Here is a 23,589-nt window from a genome sequence, read left to right on the forward strand (position 1 = left end):
TTCTTTCTTTTTATTTTCTTCTTTCTTTGCTCCCTTATTTTCTTTCTTTCTTTCTTTCCTTCTTTCCTGCTGTCTTTCTTCCTTTCTTTCCTGTTTTCTGTCTTTATTTATTTATTTATTTCTTTCTTCCTTTCTTTCTTTCTTTCTTTCTTTCTTCCTTTCTTGCTTTTCTCTTTCTTTCTTTCCATTTTATTTTCTTCTTTCTTTTCTCCTTCCTTCCTTCCTTCCTTCCTTCCTTCCTTCCTTCCTTCCTTCCTTCCTTCCTTCCTTCCTTCCTTCCTTCCTTCCTTCCTTCCTTCCTTCCTTCCTTCCTTCCTTCCTTCCTTCCTTCCTTTCTTTCTTCTTTCTCTTCTTCTTTCTTCCTTTCTTTCTTTGTTTCTTCTTCTTCCACCCCTCTTCTCTTCGGCGGTGCAGAGCTGGTTCTCGTCGCTCGCGTTCCGTTAACTAGGTGCTTGCTTAAATATTCGTTCGGCGCATTTTAGGAGCCGAATGGGGCGCTCCCTCAGTCATCCCTTCATCGCTTGCTTTGTCGTCTTCGTTCGTTTTCTTCGTTTGGCTGAAACGCTTGTTTGCTCCCGTGAGGACAGAGAAAGAGAGAAGAGTTAATAAAAAGGAGAAAGCTGATGCGGTGGTGACAGACGGGAGAAAAGCACCGACTAGGAGCTGCCGTCACCACTTTTATGTTGGCTTCTAGTTTTTGACGCCTCTCGACTAGCCGCGCTGGCCACTGACGTCCTACATTATTTAGCGAGCTTGTTTGTCGAGTTATGCAATTCTGTCCTGTGCCCGGGGAATCTTAAACTTTCGGGTGTTAGCTGAGGGATCGTCGTCATGACAGCGGCATAAAAAAGGAAAAATCTAAAGAGAGAAGAGTCCAGTGCTGAGAATTATTGGTAAAACATAGCCGTCTGCCGTTTTACTTACCGGCTCGATACAGCTAGGTCTCTTCTTATGGCTCTTTAAGTGGGAACGCTACAGACGGTCAGACAAAAAGTACCATCGAACACGTCGCATTCATCGGGACTGGTTCTGCAGGGAGTTATTTTAAGCACTTAACGTGTGGTAATGTGTCGCTTTCGCCAGAAGCTTAGCTACCTGTCTCAATTAGACAGCTTTAAAAGCCGGAGACCATTGATAAATTACTGCATCTAACGCTTCGGGGTTTCTTCCACTGAGTATGTATTGCAGCTGTCAGCGATTGGCGCAGTGTGAATGAAAAGAAGAAAATGGAGGTAGGAGAAAGGAAAGTGCTCGTCATCATTAATTTGCCTAAAGGTGTTGGCCTTTACGCAAACTGACCTTTTTTTTTCTTGTTGCTTTTTGCAGGAGTTTTCACCATGAAGGCCGGCTGCCCCAGCCTGTTAGTGCTGGTGCCGCTGTTTCTATGCGTCGCAGTTCAGGCTCTGCCCACCGGTCACAAAGCAGGTAAGATCTTCCGCCGTCCCACTTGCACCTTCTCTCTTGCTTTTACACTGCAGCTACCCAGAGACCACACATGCAATGAGATGGAGAAGTGTAGCTCGATATCGGTTCTTCAAGGGAGGAGTGAGCATGTAAAGGGTTTCACCCGTATGACTTCATTACGATTTGCCGCATGAACCGAGTTCTCATTGCCTGCGACAGAAGGAAACTGTTCATTTTGTACCTGTGTTATTTCGAGCTCTAAGGTTTTGTAATGGGCCGCCGTTCACAAAAAATTGAGTTCGGTGCTCAGAAGACAAGAGTGAGAAATCAAAAAATGATCTGTATTAGTGTTAATTCTTTAGTTTTATCCCCTATGATAAAACCCTGCTTTAGTAAAAATCTCCCTGCTCATTTGAGAGCCGCATGACGTTATGGTTAGTGATAGCATGTAGATAATCACTTCTGTATCACCATGGCTTCCTTTTGCGGACACACTTGCACCGTTATATCAGCGATTCTTGTTTCCTGGTATCTGATAGGTTTCCGCATCTACGCAGGCTTTTTTTTTTTTAGAAAAGCATAAGCAACATTCCGCAGTGCTTTGCACCGTATCATTAAGCATCAACTTGCGTCCGTGTAATGCCGTGAGCCTCGTGATGAAGGGAACGCGCACCGTTCTCGATTATAAGCTTCTCCAACGCACCTAATGGCCTGTGCCATACGAATCTGGCGGTCTGGATGCAGAGAACCACTTCCGAACAACGCCTAACAACAGTGCCTCCACAACACTGTCCCTGGGCGAACATCGCATTATTTTGTCGTTTCGGTTGTTGTTACACCCTTCGCTGGATTCCCCTTCCTGCCTCTCAGGCATCATTAGTGGGATTATAGACATCGTATGATGCCTCTGCGGTTGGTCTGCGCGGTTATTCATTTCTCTGCTTTGTCGAATAAGGTGGCGTACTGTGAGACAGCGTCAGATACTCGGTTATTCCTTGCAGGTCCTTTGAGTGACCTCTTGAGATGCCACAACAAATAAAATCGAATGGGCAGAACGAGCGCTGGAGACATACAAAGCGGCAAATCAATCAATCAATCAATCAATCAATCAATCAATCAATCAATCAATCAATCAATCAATCAATCAATCAATCAATCAATCAATCAATCAATCAATCAATCAATCAATCAAATAAAGGACGAACATGGTTGGTACCCGAGGTGCGCACTGCAATCTGTGCAATCAACGCGACCAAGTTTTCATCCTCAGCTGTTGTCCTAGTTCCCGCCGTGCATCCTTGCTCAGGATTTTAGAAAATGCACCAATAATCCCAAACAAGGGTATTGCTGAGGTTTCACACGCCAGCGGCTATATCGTGTTAGTCGCAGCCACCGTGACCGCAGCGTACCGCGGAGATGAAGCAAGCACACGCTCACCCAGGGCGCTGTTGCCAGCCATTACATCACGGAAGCCTCGTTACACGAATTCGTAGCGCGCTGCAACTAGCTCAGGACGCGGATTTACGACCCAGGTGGATTTACGACCCAGGCTGGCCGAACTTGCTTGGGCCTTCCAATTGCTTCGTTGAGCAAGGACTTGGATGCAAGTGTTGCACAGGTGTTCCGATACCTTGTGGTGACGGTCTCGCGGGAGCTTAATCGAAGGCGCACATTTTTTTTTCACGACCTTGGGGAGGGAGGCCTACTGTGTGCTCGATCTCTCATCTAGATGCACTTTAAGTACTTTTACAAAACAGCCCACCACGCATTTAGAAGACCTACGATTTGTAGGCCATCGAGTTTTCAGTTGCGTGTCCTGGCGCATATCGAGTGTGGACTCAAGGGACAGGTAGTAAGTTGCGACACTTTCCAGTTCTTTTCTACAAGATAGACGGCACAGGCATTCTCGAGTTTTGAGTTATTGCCCTATGCATCTACAACTTTTTTAAGGATTTGCAGATTTCACTGCTTGAAAACGTGTCCGGTTATTTAAAACACCCAGTTATTTAATCGATTAGGCAATTCATTTCCTCAAAGAGTTGAGTTTCCACAAGAAACTCGGTGCGGATATGTCCGGATGTTGGTAGAAATTTCTTTGGTTTTAATTACGCGCATTGGTTTGGTTCCGGAGATTATATCTTACAGAACTCTTGCGAACTCGCACCGGTGCACACAACAGGAGCTGACTGATAAACGCAATGTGTCAGGGCTGTAGCATTTAGAATCTTATCGTTATTAAAATACACCCCAACTCGCTTCGCCAATTTTCGCACAAGGTGTACGCATGCGCAAAGACACGCACTCATGTCACTCATGTACACACAAAGACGCACACAAGCACATTGTTTTAATGCGAGAGCAGTGTAAATGTAACCCCCACGGCTATCCTCCCAGGAATCTGATGTCTGTTGAAGTGAAGGCTCCACTTTCTTGAAGCAGCGCGCACCGGCCACCTACCTCCGCATCGCACCTCCTACACTAAAAACATGAAATGAGCATTAAGGAAGTAAGCTGTCGGGAGTGCGCTAGAGAATAGCTTACTCCAATTTTACTGCCATGTAGGTATATATTTGTGCTTAGAGCACAGATGGGGAGCTGCCCACACAGCCACTGTCAGCCTCGACTCATCTCTCCACGCCACGCCCGCCCGCCTTCACCTTCCAGAGGCACCATCCACCACCCGCCCACCCAATTGTACCCTCCAGAAGCCCCGTCCAGCACCTTCTCTCCACATGACCTTCACCCACCAAAAACTCACGCAGCAATGGAACGAAAAAGTGACGGCGAAATGGAATTAAAAGACACAGTGGAAAAGCCAGCTGCCTTCCAGAAGCACCGTGCCACCTCCCCAACCCTAGCCTTCTAGCTAGGATGTGCTCCGCGACCCACAACAACCCTCCACTCACCTCCGCTTACCTTCACCGTTCAGAAGATTCTGTCGCGTGTGCCTTTCAGTAAAACCATCACACTAACCAATGAGGGTAAATACTACTCATTTCGCGGTAGTGCTGCATCAGATGTCTGATCGTACCGTATTCTTTTTTGTATATCTAGCGTTCCATTGCGTTTGTAGTGTCTCCAAAGTCTTTGCACGTCCTATCGGATTACGGAACGACTGTTTTAATGGGAACAGAATAGCGTTAACTAATCAACTCAGCGTTAAGGTGATGCTGAAGAATTAATATAAGCTGCCTTCAATGTAGCCCTATAGTTTGCTTCTACGTGCAATGTGCGGTGCCCAAAGTTGTACAGGAGGCTCAAACTAAATAATGATGCTTCTTACAATCTGACTCTGGTGCGAATCACAAATTAAGTCTGGCTTAGCGTCTGCGCATGTTTTTTTTTTAATGTGTTCGTTGGCAGCTGCTTCCTTAATCAGGTCACGCGAAGCCACTGTTGGAGAGCGTGGAGTTTAATTCACAGAGTGAAACCTTTTTCCTTATTTCCTTCTCAAGCCGCGGACGCCGACAAAAGCGCGCGAGAAAACGACGGAGTAGGAAATAAAAGCCACGAACTTAATTCTAGGCGCGTCCGGTGCCGCCGCGCGCTGCCAATGTTTTTCCCAGTCGGCGCGCGGCGTCTGTGGATGCTCCTCTGAACAGCAGAATAAATTCGCTCCGCACAAATTGAATTAGCTATCGGCATCGCGGCGGCCGGAAGCTTCCTGACAGCGTACGCGTCTGCTGACCGAGGACTATATAAATCCTGGTGCCTCGTATTCTTGTTCACAGCGCTGCGAGGCCTGCGGCCATGGGTGTTGAGCCAGCGGGAACAAATCCGGCGCCAGCTAGACGTGTTCAGTAAACAACGCCGGCGGTGCCGCCACTTCGGCGATGTATTCGGCCGGTTTGGGCAGTTCGCGGTGTTTTCATGGAGTATTTGATGTTTAACATACATTTGCACCTGGCTCCCCCGTATACAACTTGAGGGGAAGAAGTGCAGCACAATGTACCCTGTCTGGTATGTAGTGATAACAAAGAAAGTGATAAAAAATTTGCACCGTTCGGCGCTTCCAAACCACGCCAGCATTTTGTTTAGTGGCGTTTCCTGCAACTGTGCACAGTCGCTCAGCAAGAATTACGGGTTTAATGCAAAAAAGATCATTACAGGAAATAGAACAGCGTTGTATTCTTGATTTTAGTTCAGAGGAGTCTATAAGGATGCCAGTCCGCTCACAAACATCGGCGACCATTGCAATCGGGAATACGTAATGAAGATTTGTGATGAGCCTTCATTCCTGGCGCGTGCAGGAATCTGAGCATTGATGCCCGTTATCTCTCTATTGTGGCAAATATGAACTTTCTGTTTACTGAATATTCTGTGTTTTTAAAAACGACTTTTCAAGTGGTAACCACAAAAATGGCAAACGTAAAGTCAGCTTCCGATAATCGTCAGTCTGAATCACAGGCGAAAAAAGATTGCCCCTGCATTTTTTGCTAACAGCTGTTTAAAGGAGAATAATCGATGCAATAAATATGCGTTAAAATGCAAATTACTTGCAGGATACATCTGCGTGTGAGGTGGCAAGGGCAATGACGCAGCTACTGTACCCTAACACGTCACTCTATAGAAAAGCCAAGACCGCACACGCAAACATTCTCGAATGTGTTTGTAACTTCTATAAGGATCCACAACGTACCAGAGATTCCACTTTTCATGTGACTCGACATTAGGCGTGCTGAGTTCTTCAGTTCCTGCATTATACTTTCTTTCACGCAAAAAAAAAGAAAGCGCTTCCGCATTCACTAGGGCTGTCGAAATTTCCGTCTCATACCTATAACATAAAAAATAAAATTAAAAAAATAAAAAGTCAGACAAAATCAAAGGCAAGGAAAAAACTATACTTAAAGCTCTTGTTATGCTGAGCCTTTGAATTGGTGCCATTAACTACTATGTTCCTCGAGGTAAGGCAATGTTTACTTGATCCGGATTCTCCTATGGCGGCGAAATAACAATGCGCTCCGGTCTCGTTCTATTATCTACATCCGCACGGCGCAAACCTGCCACGGAAACGAGGGACGGAGCCCCGAGAAACACGTACGATTTTAATATTTATAACGAAAACAACAGTGTCCTGACTGAAAGTGGGAGAGGATGAACCGCTCGGTCATGAGCACTGGAATGTACTATCTGGTGATGCACTTAAAATTTTAACTAAGGAGCCACTGTTTACAGATTACACTAACAAGCACTGCGTCAACGCAAGCTTACTTTCTCAAAGTGCTCGCGTTCTAGGCAGCGTGAAGCCGGTCACTCCTAGAGTACGAAAGACATTCGTGCGTGGAACGTCGCAGTGTCTGGGGGCATGGAGAATGAAACGCTGTAAACTCAAAGAAAGGGGGGATAAGAGAGGTCATAAACAGGAAATATCACGCAGACATCGAACTAAGCAGACAGTTTCTCCGTAAAGGTTGTCTCCAGGCTAGTGTCTTTGGTAGAGCTGCTCTTGTTTCTTGTCCGAAAAAAAAAACAGCAAACAAAGACATACACGCAAGTAGTATCAAAAGCTGAGATACAAGGGACACAGAGAGAGAGAGAGAGAGGGGGGGAGGCAATGCTATCACACCCCAAGTTACAATATCATCGGCGCCGCGAACGCAAAGCAAACGGGGTCACGCATGCACAGCGCACACACGAAATGTGCTAGAAACGCTCCGGCGCAATACGCTAACCTAATTACGCGGCTGCGCATTCCTCCTGCCCCATGAATGCACGCTGGCGCTTGCATTATGCCGCCGCAGAATTCGCGAACAAAATAAAAGAATAAAGAGAAGAAGAAAAGAAACAAAGGGGAGCCGCGTAGCATCGCTTTTCGCTCGTTCGTTCTATTGCTTTGCTTGCCCGTGTGCAGATTGTGCTGGCTGTGGGGCATCGAGGCGGGCCGTCGTAGAAATAAACAGGAGGGAGGCGGGAACGGAGAGAATGTTCGTGCTTTCTTGGAATAGCAGAAAGGGGTGCTGCGGCACGCAATGGTCTCGCAAGCGTAAACAAACGGGCTGCCGTACCAGAGCTTGGATCCCCGAGTCGATATGGCGTGCAGAATGTCCGCTAGCTCGGGACCCAATACGTGTCGTCCGCGGAATACGCAAATGGCAGCTCGGAAGGCGGCGGAGATGCAGCGCTGGAAGAAACTGAGCAGCGAGCAGAGCGGCTCATTTTTTAAAAATCTTTATAGGAAAGTAAAGACAGAAGAGGACGACCGAAGGATGAAAGAAACGTTCTTGTTTTTTAGTTGTTTTCCGTTACAACTGCACGTTTCACTCATTCACGTATTCATTTTTCTTCTTTTTTTTTCTTTCCGCCTTCCTGAGTCTCGGCCATTCCTCTCTCGGTTCGCCCCCTAGTCTCACCCAAGCTCGAGCTCCCGAGCCATTGTCCGTTCCAATACAATACACGCCGCTGGCTTCATTTCTGAGAGCCCGACGTATCCTTTTTGTCTCGTGATTAGTGCAGTCTGCAGGAGAGTTAAACGGTTTTACAGCGCAGTCAAAACACAGGAAGAAACGAAGTGACAGAACAGAGCGCTGTTGTGTCACTTCGTTTCTTCCTGTGTTTTGTCTGTCTTCGCTGTAGACCCGTTTAAATAGGCACCAACTATCCTGCAAAAACGTTCTCGCAAGCTGTACGAGACATGAGCAGATGTGTCATTAAATTATGGTTAAACACCCGAAGTAGTTCATTGCCATACAAAGTTTGGTCACTGGCCGGTGTCCTGACTATTTTGAAGTTCGCTATCACATTTTGCAAAGCAGCCAACCACGGTTTTCTCGTTCCCCACCATCAGCCAGAGATATTCCGGCCTCGACCGGTTTTCTGACTTCAAACGCTCCTTCTAGAACGCTGCACGGCTTTTCCAACCTCGCAACTCATTCGCACCTCCAACCACGTCCACGTCGCACGTCGTCGTTACATCCTTATTGCTTTCTTTTTTTTTCTGTTTTGCTTTATTTGTTCCGCTCCGGAGAAGAAATTCGAAGCCCGCTGGAGCAGCGACGCGAAACTTGATTTGCTCGGAACGAAACAGTGTCACGGTAGATGACGGCGGGAAAGCGAGAATCTGGGAAGCGAATGGTAAATAAAGGCGACGCAGGCCGGGCCATCGGGCCGCGCAGAAATACGCAGTTCTTTTCGTGTGCAATTTCGGTGCGAAGGCGGCAAAAGAAAGGCGCGTGCCTTTGCGTCTTATCCGAGCCGCCAAAGGAGCTTAGATCTCAAGGCGCGCGCGGGACATCTGAAAGAAATGGGAGTTGTTGGCTGGATGTGTACGACGTTTCGATCCAGCAGCTCGACGTATTTACATGTATGAAAGGGGAATATTTTGTGTGGCAACGCTTCCAGTGGTCTATGAGGCGCCTTCTAGGACCCAACAAAAGGGTTACAACTAGACTAACTGTGTTACTTAGTGCTCGCAACGAACACCGCTGTCAAACTGTCTCTAATATGTCCCTTTGCACTCAGATTCTAAGGAGGCATCGCTCGCTTTTTGAAGGAGAAGTGGCGTTGGCTCAGCCCCGTAGGACAAAACTGCAATGCATTTTAGTCCTTATATTGTCACGTAGTGGTGACGGCAGTCGAAGCAGCGATGAAGACGGACGAAAGGATCTTCTAAAAGAACTGTTTATTGGGCTGACTTGCACCCAAAATGGACTGAATCACTCGGCGGCGGCGAAGCGACAAGCGTGCTCGGCGGTCGTCGAACAGAATGCCCGCCGCTGTCGGCCGTGCTCAATTTAAAGCTGATAGCGAACATTTGAGATAAAGGGCGCAAAGTTACTAGAACATTCCGGAACAACGTAGAATCAGCTTTGCCTGGCTGCGATCAATCGAGATAAATCTAGTCGCGTCTTGCGTCGCAAACAAAGCGATAAGGTAGTGTCGCGGCAGATTTGAAAAACGAACAAACACTGCAAATATTGGCGGCATTATGTTTGTAATTTAGCCGAGTGCTCAATATTATTTTCCGCTACGTGGCATTCTTTAACTTGCGCAATAAATGCACGCATTTTCGTACAGTCGTTCTTGGGTTTCACGTTCGCTTAAATTCTGAGCCGCGATGGTATTCTTTGACCCCAAAAAACGGGGATACTGTTTATTTCAGTCCCTGATTCAGGTTTCGTAGCCTAGTTACACCTAATTACCTTGTGTTGGCAACGCGATAGCGGTCGATGCCTTTGAAGGGAGTGACGTCACTTCCGCTCTGGTGACGCCGCTTCCCTCCAGCCAGTGGGAAATGAGCGCTACGGTGGCGTTATTTCCCGCCATCCAATCGGAATTAAATGGTACGTGGACGTCACTTCCTCCCAGCCAATGAGTGAATTTTATGACCGACGACACATCTTTTTTCCCCGTGAGGCTTTAATGCTATCGGATGAAAAAAAGATTAGGTCGTGAAAAATAAGCCTCATGATGCTGGGTTATATTTTGCGACCATTGAAACTACGACTCATATTAGCCCAAAACATCGTTCGAATGATATTTTAAAACTTTCAGTGTAACATAGAGGAAAGAACGCTCCGCATATGTATTGATTATGCAGGTATCCTTTGATTATACCGACTTAAGGTGTTTACTAATCCGGCGGGAAATATAAGACACACCACCATCCATCGCACCAAGAATTTAATCCTCCAAACCACGTGAAAGTCCCTCCGCCGCAGTAAAAACTCACTCACTCACTCACTCACTCACTCACTCACTCACTCACTCACTCACTCACTCACTCACTCACTCACTCACTCACTCACTCACTCACTCACTCACTCACTCACTCACTCACTCACTCACTCACTCACTCACTCACTCACTCACTCACTCACTCACTCACTCACTCACTCACTCACTCACTCACTCACTCACTCACTCACTCACTCACTCACTCACTCACTCACTCACTCACTCACTCACTCACTCACTCACTCACTCACTCACTCACTCACAAATATGTGAGTTGGGCCTTTTAGTGTATTAGGCTTTTCTTCCTTTATGTTCCCATCCCTACACCTTACTTTCAATCTTTATTCAAGAATAGAAACAAAAACAAGAACTTTTCTTTAAACAAAATTTTGATATCACCAGTCGGCAGTTTAACTCAGCCTCGAAGAATGCAGAAGTTGGATCCGAAAAAGAAGAAAAAAAAATAGAAGGGAATGAAACAGAAAAATACGGTCAAGGGAACTGACGCGATTCAAGGTCGTTTCTTCATTTTCGGCCGTGCGCGATTGCTTCCGTCGGCTCCAGAAAGGCCGATAGAACGGGACCATTCGGTCTCGGCAATGGAGCAGTGAGGGTCTTTCTTTCCATGGACGAGAAAAACAACCCAAAGTCTAACTTCAGTTATTTCTGGAACATTCGTTTATTTTGGTTTTCCTTAGTTTAGTTTTGGACAACTCCATACTACCGTGTGTAGGGTACAAAAGGAAGCGGAAACTCTTTCCACGAAGCGTTTTGATAGTCGTTTTTTTCGCAGCCGTAAAGCGAGTGATGCGCCAAAATCGGCTGACGCTCGGCAGTGCGCAAATAATCATGGCCGCCATATCTTCTCGGTGCTTCCCGCCTAGAACAGTGTTTTCTGTCATGTTTTTTTCTATTTATTTTCGTATAACCTCCAAAAAGTCATTCGCGGTTTCTATCTCTATACGCTTAACAATTTGGTCGTCTTTTTGCTTCGCAGGCTTCCGTGCACTGCACAAGTCTGTTGTGAGCGATAAGGAAAAAGCGAATACGATGGCTTTTTTATAATGTGCTCTGAAAGCAAAAAAAAGGAAAATGTCAGTGATGACGCTAGCTGAGATTACTAATGTAAAGGAGAAAAGGAAGCTGAGTGTTCCTTTTAAGAGGCGGTTAAGATACCACTAGAATGAAGATAACACGGCACTTTCTGCATTTAAGGGCATAATAGAAAGCAGGGTTATAAAATAAAGAAAACATGAGAAAGAGAGGATAGCTAAAGTTTGAATATGTAACAAGCAGCACGCAAAAGAAAGTAAAACAGAATTACCTATGGAGACTAAACTTCAAGGATAACTAAAATGCTTGAAAAGAAAAGGACGATTGAGAAACGACTTGCGGAAAGGAAATTGCGTAGAATGACAGCAGTATAAATTACTTTACTAACATGATCTGACCACAATTTAGGCTTGATTAAGACTTAGAGCAGGAGTTGCGAAGGGAGTGTGTTTCACAAAAAAATATCATCCACGGATTATTAGAGGGATAAACAGGGCGCCAACGAAAAACAAACGGAGCAGTGAGTATAGAATAATAACGAAAAATCAAATTATTTAATTCGCCGGAACAGGGCAGTATTAGAGATAGCTAGAAGATGTCCTTTCCCGGCACTCTATTTCGACTAATCATGATTATGGTGACGATTACATTAAGAAGCGAGTCAAATTAGCGCACGAAGTAACGCGCAAATCACGCAAAATGAAATGTTTTAAAAGTGTGAAAAAAAGATGATGAGCACTTACATGGGCCATAAAAATGTAGGACAGCATCGACCCACACAATTATAATAATTACAACGAACATTGTGGCATATTTCTTAATAGTCATTTTTGTTGGTCACAAGCTTAGAAATTAAGGCAAAATTTGGTAATCTTAAATTTTTACTGACGAACACTTTAGTTGATTGGTTGGCCTGAAATAAAAATGACACATACTCACTACGGGGGAGTGGCCAAGGCACAGACGGTGAATTGCTGAAAACAGGAGCGTTTAGAGGGGAAAAAGAATTAGTAATAGGGTATAGGCTGACAGATTGGATGACGCAACGATTGGGGTCCTGTTAACTGGGAGATCGAAGACAGCACAATTGCTTTATGTGAATATTCGACAACGCATGCAATGTTTGAATGTCGCACTGATTGAGAGCGGGAAGGGAAAAATAAAAACAGTAAAAAACACTTTTAAAACACTTCCTCTTTGCCACGCTTGTCAACCTTGTCTTTGATTCATGCCTTGACACATGCGTTGAGGAGAGGAGAACCCGACGTTGCATGTCCGCTTGTCATTTTTATCATAAATTTAAGGACATAAAAACTGTGCAGAAAGATGAAAGAGCTGCTGAGGACAGGTTTATCGTCGAGTTGCGTTTTAAAAAGAAAAACAACAAGAAAGATCAAGTCCCAGGATCGTTTTAATTTGTACAGAGAACGTTTTAAAGGAGGAAACACTTGTTGTCAGAGACATCTGCGGAGCAGAGGAATAGGAACGCGGTTACTGCTACTAAAACATGCGATATGCGCAGATAAGCTCTACGCTTCTCATCAAATATGACCGTAACTCAGTGTATGTATGTATATATATATATATATATATATATATATATATATATATATATATATATATATATATATATATATATATATATATATATATATATATATATATATATATATATATATATATATATATATATATATATATATATATATATGCTGAGTTATGGTCATACACACACACGCGCGCACACACACACACACACACACACACACACACACACACACACACACACACACACACACACACACACACACACACACACACACACACACACACACACATATATATATATATATATATATATATATATATATATATATATATATATATATATATATATATATATATATATATATATATAAGCGGGGATAGCAATACTTTGTTTTGTCCTCCTTTAACGTTTCATGAATCCTCTTAGAAGATTCTTTTAGCGTTTCTGGAGAAAGTAGCTAAGCTCTTCTTTGTGCGGCTGCTTAGTTTTATTCTGTCTCTTTTTTTAATTCTTTTTTGTATCAGCTTCGCATATCTGAATATTGTCATTGGCGGTGACAGCAAGCGCACAGGCAGGCTTGAAACTCGATGCAATCTGTTGACTGAACAAAACGCGTGCTCGAAAATGAAGCAAAGCCTATCGACACGAAGCATATAGAGCTGCGCATAGCTTGCAGTAGTGAGAGCGCTATGATGTGGCTTTAGGGCCTTCTTCATCAAAGCCTGATATGGAATTCTTCAGGAAACTTGAGTGCCTTAAAGCGAACGTTTGAGGTCTTGGCAGATAAGTAGGTATGTTTCGGCGGACAAGCGGACTGTGCATACGAGAGCTGAATAACTCATACTGCCGGGTGAAGAAGATGATAGTACAAACGTACATGTACAGCGATATCTAAAAAAATCACTTCTTTAAGAAAAAGAAAATAATGGAAGCGGCTAGGACTTGACGGCAGCGCATTTTCTTGGGTTTAATTAGAAGAGATCTGCTCTCAGAAACAGCGAAAACTCAGTACAGTCTACTATATAACAGGGATTGATAAAGCAACAAGAAAGAATAAAAACCAAGAAAAGGCGGAAACATAAAGAAGTCAATTATTAATCAGTGTTCAATTCATTTACTTCAATACATTCATCAAAGGAAATACTTTTTCACAAGTGATCTGCAGGCGTGCTGAGTTCACGTGTTGCTGCCATTATCCGAGCCTGGAAAGAAAGTTAGCGCAACTCACCTGAAATCACCAACACAGAATGAAAACGCAGAAACCACCCGCAATTTGAATAACGTAATACTTGTACTGAGCCCCCAAGCAATGAAAAAATTCGACATTATATTTTCACTCTGGTATGTGCGCTAGCTGCCAGGCTGCTATTATGAACTAGACACGATTACCCTCCAATCGGATTGCGCCAAGCTCGCAACTGTGCGCCCTCGGAAGGCACCACGCATCCTTCCCAAAGTGCATCAGGTTTAATTATTCTATGAAACATGCCATCAACTCTGCTTCAAAACACATTCGCGGATCGTTCTTCGCGAACGAAGCAATTAAACTTGCGTCCGCTCATCTCGGGATCGTTCGAACGGATGCTGGGTGCTCCAGCCGCCTCGCCGAATTGATTGCCGAGCACTCCGCGCCAGGAGTGGAGGATCGATCGAGACTCTGCAGCTCTGACTGGCGACGAACGCTGTTTCGGAGCGAACCGTGTTCCGACCACTCGAGAGTCCATCTAGGTCGCCTACGCAGCTGACCTCCTCTGTTTGCTCGGCAGTTGGGCTCCGCAAGACGGGTATTCCCCTAACGAACACCGCGGTCCATCACGCCACGTGGGTAGCCTTAATGACGGCTTCCTGATGTGCGTGCAAGTTCATTGAAGAGCTTATATGCGCCTGCGTGCATGTGTTCTTACTGTGAATCGGTTGCCTCCGACCACGTAGGAAAACACTCGGGACGACGCATTGTGCATAATAACGTATAGTGAGACGTGAACAGTGAGGCGGTTCCGAGTGCATTTCTTGGCGGATCCCGCACGACGTCGCTATCTAGGTTTAAAGCTGCTGATTACAGTTGATTACCTCCGTATAATGCATTTCCCATGTTATCAAATATATGATTACCTCGCTCTCGCCGGTTTGCAATATTCATTGCTGAATGTATAGATACGGCAGACTCACACTTGAATCTCAGCAGCCTTGGTGAGAAAGCAAACTGCCGTATAGAAAATAAACTCTGTATGATAACGAAGGGAAGAAGACGAAAAATAAACTTTAAATTTCGGCGCGGTCATCGGGGCACCCTAAATAAAAGTGCAGTCGTAGCGCCATGATGCGTCACCCACTGAAACCCCCGTCGCAATGTACGGCGCTGGTCTAGCAGCTGGCGCGCGCGCAGGCGCGTAGGTGAGATGACGGAGGCCAGATGGCGGACGCGAATGACGCGAATGCGTGCGCAAACTACACCCCTGGAATTTTTTTGTCTAATATTCTCTCCTGACTCTCTGCCCTGATCCATGTTTGGGTTAACACAAAACTTAGATCGAGGGCAGAGAGTCAGGAGGGAGTATTTTTACTTTGGGCTGACGCGAAGAGCGCTTTATGTAAATTAATATTTGGATTTATATAGGAAAAGAAATAAACTGTGGAATGTTTACTTGAGTATTGTTTGATTTATTATCCCGTTGTACTCGAACCCACCGCTGATGATTTATAACTGGGCAAACTCGCGAAGCATAGAAGTAGTTGCTAAGCAAGCCATTTCATTGTGACACCCATTTTACAGAGAATATCACCCCACTCGTTATATATATCCACATACACAGGCCGATAACGGTGTGAGCGTCGCTGCTACACCTTCGCAAACAAAAGCTAGTCGTCAGTGTGAGCAGACATGGCTTAAATGGAACTTTGTTTGCACAATGCGCTTGGGAAGCCGAATACCCGAGTCGTCATCATTTCCGAACCATCCGTTATCCATAAAACGCTACGACGTCGTGGGGTACGTGCGGAGGTTACAGACGCGAACTACGCAACTGACCATCCGGCTACCCGCAGGCTCGAGCGATGAAAGCTATTTTCCGCAATGGGACCGTTCCGAAGACACTGACCATTCCTCGCCGAGGCCTTGCGAAAGAGCCTCGTTGCCGGCGAGGTAGTGCAGGATATCGGCACGGTCTTCGCTTCGTTTAATGCCGGGTGAAAAACAACCAACGCGGGCAAACGCTGCGCACGTCGGCGGGACGCGCCCGCACTGGAAGAAAATGACGGGCGAAATTCTCGCAACCAAGATCGTGACGCAAACGGCTTCGATCGGCGCCTCCCGCGGGAGGAGAGGAATGCCTGCACGGGAGCGCAGGGCTGCGATCTTTATAACGCGCGTGTTTAGTTGGACCCCAGTGAGTGGTTGTAGCTTGAATCCAGCGCGATCGAAGTGCGTGGGTGTAAGGAGGGTCGGCGGGACTTCGGGTGTTTGCTCACGTAACAGCGTCGCGTTAGGTGCGGCTTCATGGCGCACTTTGCATTGCGGGTATTCGGTGCACACCCCTCCCAGCACGGTATATTCTTAATTTGTATTTTGTTTGCTCGTGGAATAATTACAAAGGTAGGAGAGTACACATAGGTTTGCTTTCGGAAGTTATTTTAATTAGATACAAATTAAAATGGCAAGAAACAGGAAAAAAATGGGAACAACGTAGCTCGCGAGAGCACACCAGAGGTGAAGAAAAATAGCAACGACGAGGGACACGTCATCCGGTGCAAAAAAAAAACAAACAAACCAGTGCAACCAGTGCAAAGCCAGTGCGAAAAAAAAAATTCCCCTTAACATACATTAAAGCCTTCATGTCTGCATATGTACTAAGATGTGGGGAATATGACGCTTTTCGATAACGACTCAGTTACATTGCGGATAGCTGCCATTATTGTTTCGTTATACTCATATCATATGATATTGTATACCTATATGCCCATTATAACACGAATAGCGTACGAAAAGCCTCCTCTTTGTGCTCTATTCTGAAGCGGATAAAGAAACAGAGGACTACGCGCTAAGCATCATTTACAGTTAGAGCTAGTTTCGTCTTGTAATGAGACAATGCATACGAAATTATTATAAAATAATATCGATGAGTGCTCTTGTGACATTGTGCAGTTCGACAGCTTGACTTGTTTTGTGGCTATATAATTCGCATCGCCCAATTTGAAAAACTGAGTAGTTCGCAACAACCGATATGTATCCTTCAGCACCTAGACCGAAGAGAAATTATTTTGCAACCATATTGATATAATTGTCAACACCAGAACTTCTAAACATAGAGGAACGGGATTCATCCAAAGAGAGCGGTTCGTTCTATTAATCGTAGCTGTCCGAAATACCAATCAGTATCGGCTGATGTACAAGAATGAAAACTTGGTTAGCGCAATCAAAGAGATCACCCTCCTCTGAACTCTCGCCTAAAGACACACACAAGACAGCGGCATACAATTATTGTTCTCGGTAAAAATGGATTTCCTAGATTATTCTAGCTATGTTTACATTTGTACGGCGGCAAAAGACGCCCGTGTCGCGGAGGAAATTGGTCTTAAAAATCTTCCCGCCAGTCGATTCAAGCTCGTGACGTCCTTATTGAAAAGAACGGGTTGCCATCATATGGCAGTGCACGGCGGTATAACGTAGCCGCTAGGATCCGCGTCCAAAAATTGGTGTAGACTCAAGCATTTTAGTTGCGAAAACAGCCGCCGATGGCGACACCTGTATTTCTTTTGTTGGTCTTTTATAGCATGTAAAAACTCCGCTTTCGCTTACAGTGCTCTCTTCGTGATTAAAGTGCGGTACAGCTTTTCGAAATAGGCCAACTTTTCTTTGTCCTCAGTATCCCTTTTCCAATAAGTGCACCTTGTTAGAAAAAGTGTATGTTTGCTTTTCTATATGCAGTCCCTCTCCAGACTTCGACATATTTCTACTCATACTTGCGCCAGAATCTCGCGAGTTGCTTAATGCCAAATACAGTTGGGGCCTAAGCGAATAACGCAACGTATCGCGCTCCTAACCAGAAGCGGCTTTTCGCCGCAACATGCATGGGCGGCTGAGCTTTGCTCCTTGCCAAGTCTCGTATTGCCGGCGGCACAGGCGGCGAGAGTTAGGGATTAACGATCCCCCCTACATTCCTCCTCCACGGTCAGCCCTGCTGGCCTGCATGCAACTGTTATTAGGTCTCGGCGCTGCGCTAGGTCGACTCTGGCGCCGAGACGAAATGGACGCGAGGAGAAGCCAAAGAGGATCAGGCGAGGGAGAGGAGGAAGACGGGCTTACCAGAGAGGGACAAGCGATAGCCCGAAGAGAGAGGAAGAAAGAGAGAGAGAGGGGAACGAGCCGGATGGAGGCGACGTTGCACTTCACCCACTCAATGGGGTAACCTGATTTGGGATACAGGAGCATGCCCACCTTCTCTTTGCCGCTGAGCTCACAGAACTCGTGCCCCCTTCCCTGGGGCGACACAGCGTGAGGTTACGTCATGCGGTTTCCCCTGAATGGGCGAATGAATAAGCGAGTGATTGTGTGGGCGGATGAGCAGGGGTCGAGAGAAGTTCCTCGTTAACAAGTTGTTGTTCGTAATTGTGGTCTGCGTACGCGCCCACGAGACCTATATATTTCATCGCGACGTCTCCTTACTGGGGTCCAGAGCCATAACGGAGCTGAGTGTGGAAGAATCAGCACACAAAAAAATACTGTGCAGTACGGATGCCGGATATATAAAGAAGAAGGAAATGGCTGGAAAAGTTATTTTCTAGCACCCATAATCCACGCCCATCGGTCTCACAGTAAAGTCAGAGCGTATACTGGTTTCTGGTCTTGCATTTCGACATCCACAGAGTATACTTCACCAGCAGTATTATCTTCTCCCAGCGCTCTCCGGTAGTTATGTAATAAAGCAGTGCTAGAAAAGGAAATGAGCTCGTAGGTAAGCCGACAGAGCATCGGTATTAGGATCGGAGGGTATAAAAGTTAATCCCCGACTACTAGAGTGGTGTTTTTTTTCTCCTCCCTTTATTGAATGTTGACCGGAGGCTATCTGTTCTTGGGATAGGCTTCAATAAAACTGCAGATCACTCAGGAGGAGGATTGTTTATTACAGTTCAGGATACATACAAGGCATATATAAAAATATCTACCATAATATATGGGCTGCAGCCAGTGGATAAACGTAAATAAAGAAGACAATAAACGAACTCTACAGATACACTGAGAGACTCAGATGCAAGATGTGAGCGCTGAATGAGTTACAATTGCGTAATTCATAAATATAAACGAAAACAGGCTCTTTGAAAAAGAAATATGACGGGAGGTGAATGAAGTAGAATTAAATTTAACTTTCCATTAAGAATCCCCCGCTTAACGATCCATCCGCGCTCGTCGGTAAGTTAATCCTTGCACTGGTGCATCTGATTCACAAAAAAAGCTAAGTACAGAGTACGTACAGAAAAAAATACAAATTAATTGAACGACCGGCTTGTGAGCAGCAGCAGCTTTCAGGTGGTGTAAAGAGAAGGCGCGCACCGACTCTGCTTTGAAGCTTCCGGCATTCCGGAGCCGTATTGCAGAAAAAGAAAGAAAAAGAGATATTTCCTGCCCCGAGGCTTTTAAGACTTCTGCCCAGCCCTATGGGTCTTGTTCAATTTTAAATATGGTATTTCGCAATCACGACATATCTCAGATAATGGTTGCTTTTCTGGCAACTTGAGAAAATATTTCTTTTTATTTTCTTGGGTATTCTTCTATTGCGGCAATCTGCGAGAAACTACCTGTTATGGAGACAGTATTTCTTGCTGAGGTGCGTAAGCCTTCTAGTTCTTCTCTGTCTCTGCAGGACAGAAAATAAATTTGAATAATACATTTTTATTCGCTTTGGTCGTCTTAGCAAGAAGAGTCGGTTAAGCCATACTATGGCTAAAGTACTATTATTTTCACATCGGGTTTCGAAGGACCGATAGAAAAAAATGGGAATCTTGGAGTGTGGAGAGCAGAGCGAGAAGACACACGGGGAGCTGATGTAAATAGGATTCAATATTTTGTGTCCCGCGACAATAACTGGCGGGATTAAAATGCATAGAGTGGATAAAATAAAGATTTCAATTGGGAAATTTGATACTAAGGCATGCTGCCAAACTTAAAGTGAGCGCAAGAAAGGAACAGAGATGGGAAAAAAGAAGGCAAAAAGGAAAGAAGAGAAAGTTTTGAAGAAGTGAAAGAATGGAGAGAAAGGAAAGAAAAAGAAACAAGAAAAGAGACAAAGCAAAAGGAAGAAGGAATAAAAGGAAGACAGAAAGAGAAAGAACGAAAGAAGGAATGAAAGGAAGGATGGAAGGAAGGATGCAAGGAAGAAAGGAAGAAAAGAAAGAAAGAAAGAAAGAAGAAAGAAAGAAAGAAGAAAGAAAGAAGGAAGGAAGGAAGGAAGGAAAGAAGGAAGGAAGGAAGGAAGGAAGGAAGGAAGGAAGGAAGGAAGGAAGGAAGGAAGGAAGGAAGGAAGGAAGGAAGGAAGGAAAAGCAATAGAATCAATCATCATCTAAAGAGGACACATTTGCCAACAGTACGGTGCGGCGTGCGAAACTAACAGCGACGCTGTTTGTACAACTTGGCAGGCATCGCTGCACACGTGGACTGATCTATCTTTAGCCAGAGCTGTCAGTGCAGTGCAGAGAGGTATATCTCTGACGGGTCCCCTAAACTAGACTGAAAGCAAAAGATTACTGCGCATCAAGGTCTCAACTTAATTACTTCGTGGCACGATGCAGTACAAACACACTTAAACATTCCAATGCCGTGGCTGAGTGTCCGGTGTCGAGTGTCGAGATCTCTTTTCTCCAACGACCCACATGATTACTTGTCTAAGTACTTTTAGTTGTAAAGGACGAATATGCACTAAGTTACACCCCCTATGGCCCTAAGGAAACAAATAAGGAAGTTGTATTTTACCTCAGAGTATGTGGATGTCTGGGCCGTAACTTAAACACGGCTTGTCTTCACGTGCATGAAATATTTAATTATGGGGCTCGCTTTTAAATATTGTCTGCATACGAGCAAATTTTCTTTTTCTCTCTCATTTAATGCTTCTGACAGGCCCAGGAGAACACGTGAGTGGTTTCCTTCATATCTGTTATGCCTGCCCGCTTTCTTGCAGTTTATCCGCATCCTTTCTTATGCTTAGCTTAGTCCTACCTCTTTTTTCTAATGAATGACAACCTACGGCTCGTTCGCTAGTATGCCTCCTCACACCAGGACTTAGGCTTAAGATTTGCTCCTTGCATCGGTCTTTGCCGAAATTTTACATCACGGCACCGCCTTGCGGTTTTAATCTGCCTAGGTTTACTTGCGTAAGGGTTAATTACCCCCTGCGTTGTTTAGTAACTGCACTTGATGCATCACCTTCTAGCAGTTCTTATATGTTCTGTATGCGGCGTTTGCAGTTTTTTTTTTCATTTAAGCGACACTGAATGCGTGTATTTCATCCTTGTAAAATTCACTTCGCGCTGACTCAATCTCAAGTAACGCGGTTATGGGCTTTCCGATTTGTGTTATTTAATTTTCGCTACTGTTTGGCTTGATCTGCAATGGCACCCGTTTGAAAAGGAGGAGCACAGGAATGTGTGTGACTCCAGTTATTATCTCTTTCATTGGTTTCTTCTACAGATAGCTCTTTTTGTCCCAAAAGATATCGTACAATCACCACTTTGCAGGAAAAAAAAATTAGCCGACTTAAAACCGCCACCATCACTATGTCACCTTCACGAGAGGTTCTTTCTTTCAGGTTCCTGATGAAGTTGAACAGCTAGATCAGCTCAGAAAAGCGATGGGTAAGTGCGTTTCTTATTGCACCAGAAGTCTCAAGCGTGCATATCATTCTAGCAAGATCGAAACTTCACGAACGAATGAATTTCGGTAAGGAGAGCTTCCTAGCTTCAAATGGAGGCGGTCTCGGCGCTAAGCGCCCAAGCCCGGACGGAGATGCATACATGCACAAAAAAATTAACGGGGAGTGGGTTTGCGCGAACAAAATATTTCTGCGGGATCACGCAAACAAGAGTTCACTGAGAAACTTAGGAGAATGAAGGAACGCGTGTTTTCTATAGCCGCTCTAACGAATACCGCCTGAGTGGGTATACACGAAACTCAGAAATCTGTTTTTTTTTCATGAGAATTTTCATCTTGTAAACTTTGTACGTTTTTTTTGTGCCGGGTTGCTGTACAGATTCGCTTATATGAGGGATATACAAAAACCCAACGCTGTTTTCCACGCGCGCCATGAAAGCGAGATGCTTCTGATCTGCTTCTGCAATAGTCGATGGCGAGAACCTCCTTTGGTTTCTGGGGTCTGGCCTTAAAGCTCACAAAACACAAAACGGGATAAAAATTGGATCACCTCAAGCTACGCGCTACTGACGCTGAATGACCTTATACCGTTGTTATGAAAACATAAAGAACTCCCAGAACTTTGATTAGTCGAGAGTGCCCGCTGATTGAAGAGAACGAAAACTCTTCCATGTGTACATAAAAGCAACAGAGTCAAACACGCAATGAAGGGGCGTGTGGTTTGATAAGCGACTGGCGCTAAGAACAAGAGGTAATTTATATTCAGCACGCTAGTGAAGAGAAAACAGAGCAGAGCAAAGAATGGATAAAGAGAGAAAGTGCCCTCTGTAACGCTTCGGTGCTTACTAAAGGAAATCGAACGAAGTCTGGCTGGAGCGTGCCTCTCAATTACTTCGTTCGGAGCGCTCTCGGCACTAGAGACAAACGCTTCGAGAGGAACTTTTTTGCCGAGCTTCTCCCCGCCTCTATTCAAGCATCGTTTTTTTTTATTTATCTCAAGGCTCATCTCAACACCCGAGCATACAAGCGACCATGCCAGGCGTAAGTAGCTAAGACTTCTAGGTCAAACGAGAGAGTGCGCCAAGTTCAGTCAGTAAAAGTCATTAATTCCGCTTCGAGGCATGTCGTAACGCCTGGATAGTAGCAAGCATCGAATTGTCCTCCTTAATTAGCATATAGTGTTCTTCAAGATGCTGGAGTCAAAGCGTTGTGGAATGGAAACTGTCGTGAGTGTGTTGTTGCATGCAAAGGGGATGGAAAAGATGAAGAAATAAAGCATGCACAAGGTACGTAGTACCGGAGAAGTCTGAAGTTGATGCGATGGTAAGTCGTTTGTTCGAAAGCACTCTGTGTGCGATCGACGCTTCCTTGCGCAGGCTCCAAGGCAACAAAGGTGGTTGAATCAGAGTCGTCGCAAGTTTTGAACGTGGATGGCCGTGTCCGAGCGTCAAGCAACAAGGAGAAAACAGGTAGGCGACGATGCGGACAGCCTTTCCGTTTAATGAAAATTGTATTGTCCCTGAATACACTAACGAGTTCGCTTAGTGCGCATAGACCGTTCAGATCCATTGCAAAGCAACAACTCTTTGAAGAGTACAAGAACGCAGTAGTTTTAAGGAACCACCGGAGCGCGCACTGACCGTGCTATATCCATGTCCATCTGATACTTCGCTGCCTTGTCACACGCAACTGAACATTAGCCCTTTTTTTTTCTTTTTGGCTCAGCATGTTGGGAACGAAGTTGTTATACTAGCGCCTCGTTATATCTGAGACAGTGGGGCACACTTTCCATGTGTGAGCTGACAGCAAGTACTCAAGAAGTAGAGCAACTTACGTAGGCAATATTTAAAAATATAATGAGGAAGGAACAATTGGGCTTGTTGTTCGTTATAACGCAGCGCCAGGATGTTGGCGCTAGCGCGGCAGCAACGTACTATATATACTGATTTCAACCAGCGTCTGTTAAAATATTCGTGCCGGACATTGGCAGCATTTAGCTCCGGGCTCGGAGGTATCACATTCGACCTTGTACACACTTATTCAAGTACATCA

General features: G+C 45.0%; 1 protein-coding gene across 2 annotated transcripts in view; it reads left to right on the forward strand.

The window, feature by feature from the left end:
• Positions 1-23,589, forward strand: part of LOC144093463 (uncharacterized) — a 195,895-nt gene that overhangs the window by 140,789 nt on the left and 31,517 nt on the right. For both annotated transcript variants that reach the window (XM_077626864.1, XM_077626865.1), the window contains 4 exons: positions 1,327-1,425; positions 20,788-20,801; positions 21,476-21,521; positions 22,914-23,006. In XM_077626864.1, coding sequence (XP_077482990.1) covers positions 1,327-1,425; positions 20,788-20,801; positions 21,476-21,521; positions 22,914-23,006 — 252 coding nt within the window. The remainder of the gene's footprint in view (positions 1-1,326; positions 1,426-20,787; positions 20,802-21,475; positions 21,522-22,913; positions 23,007-23,589) is intronic.

Source organism: Amblyomma americanum, chromosome 6 (assembly GCF_052857255.1).
Source record: "Amblyomma americanum isolate KBUSLIRL-KWMA chromosome 6, ASM5285725v1, whole genome shotgun sequence".
Lineage (NCBI taxonomy): Eukaryota > Metazoa > Arthropoda > Arachnida > Ixodida > Ixodidae > Amblyomma > Amblyomma americanum.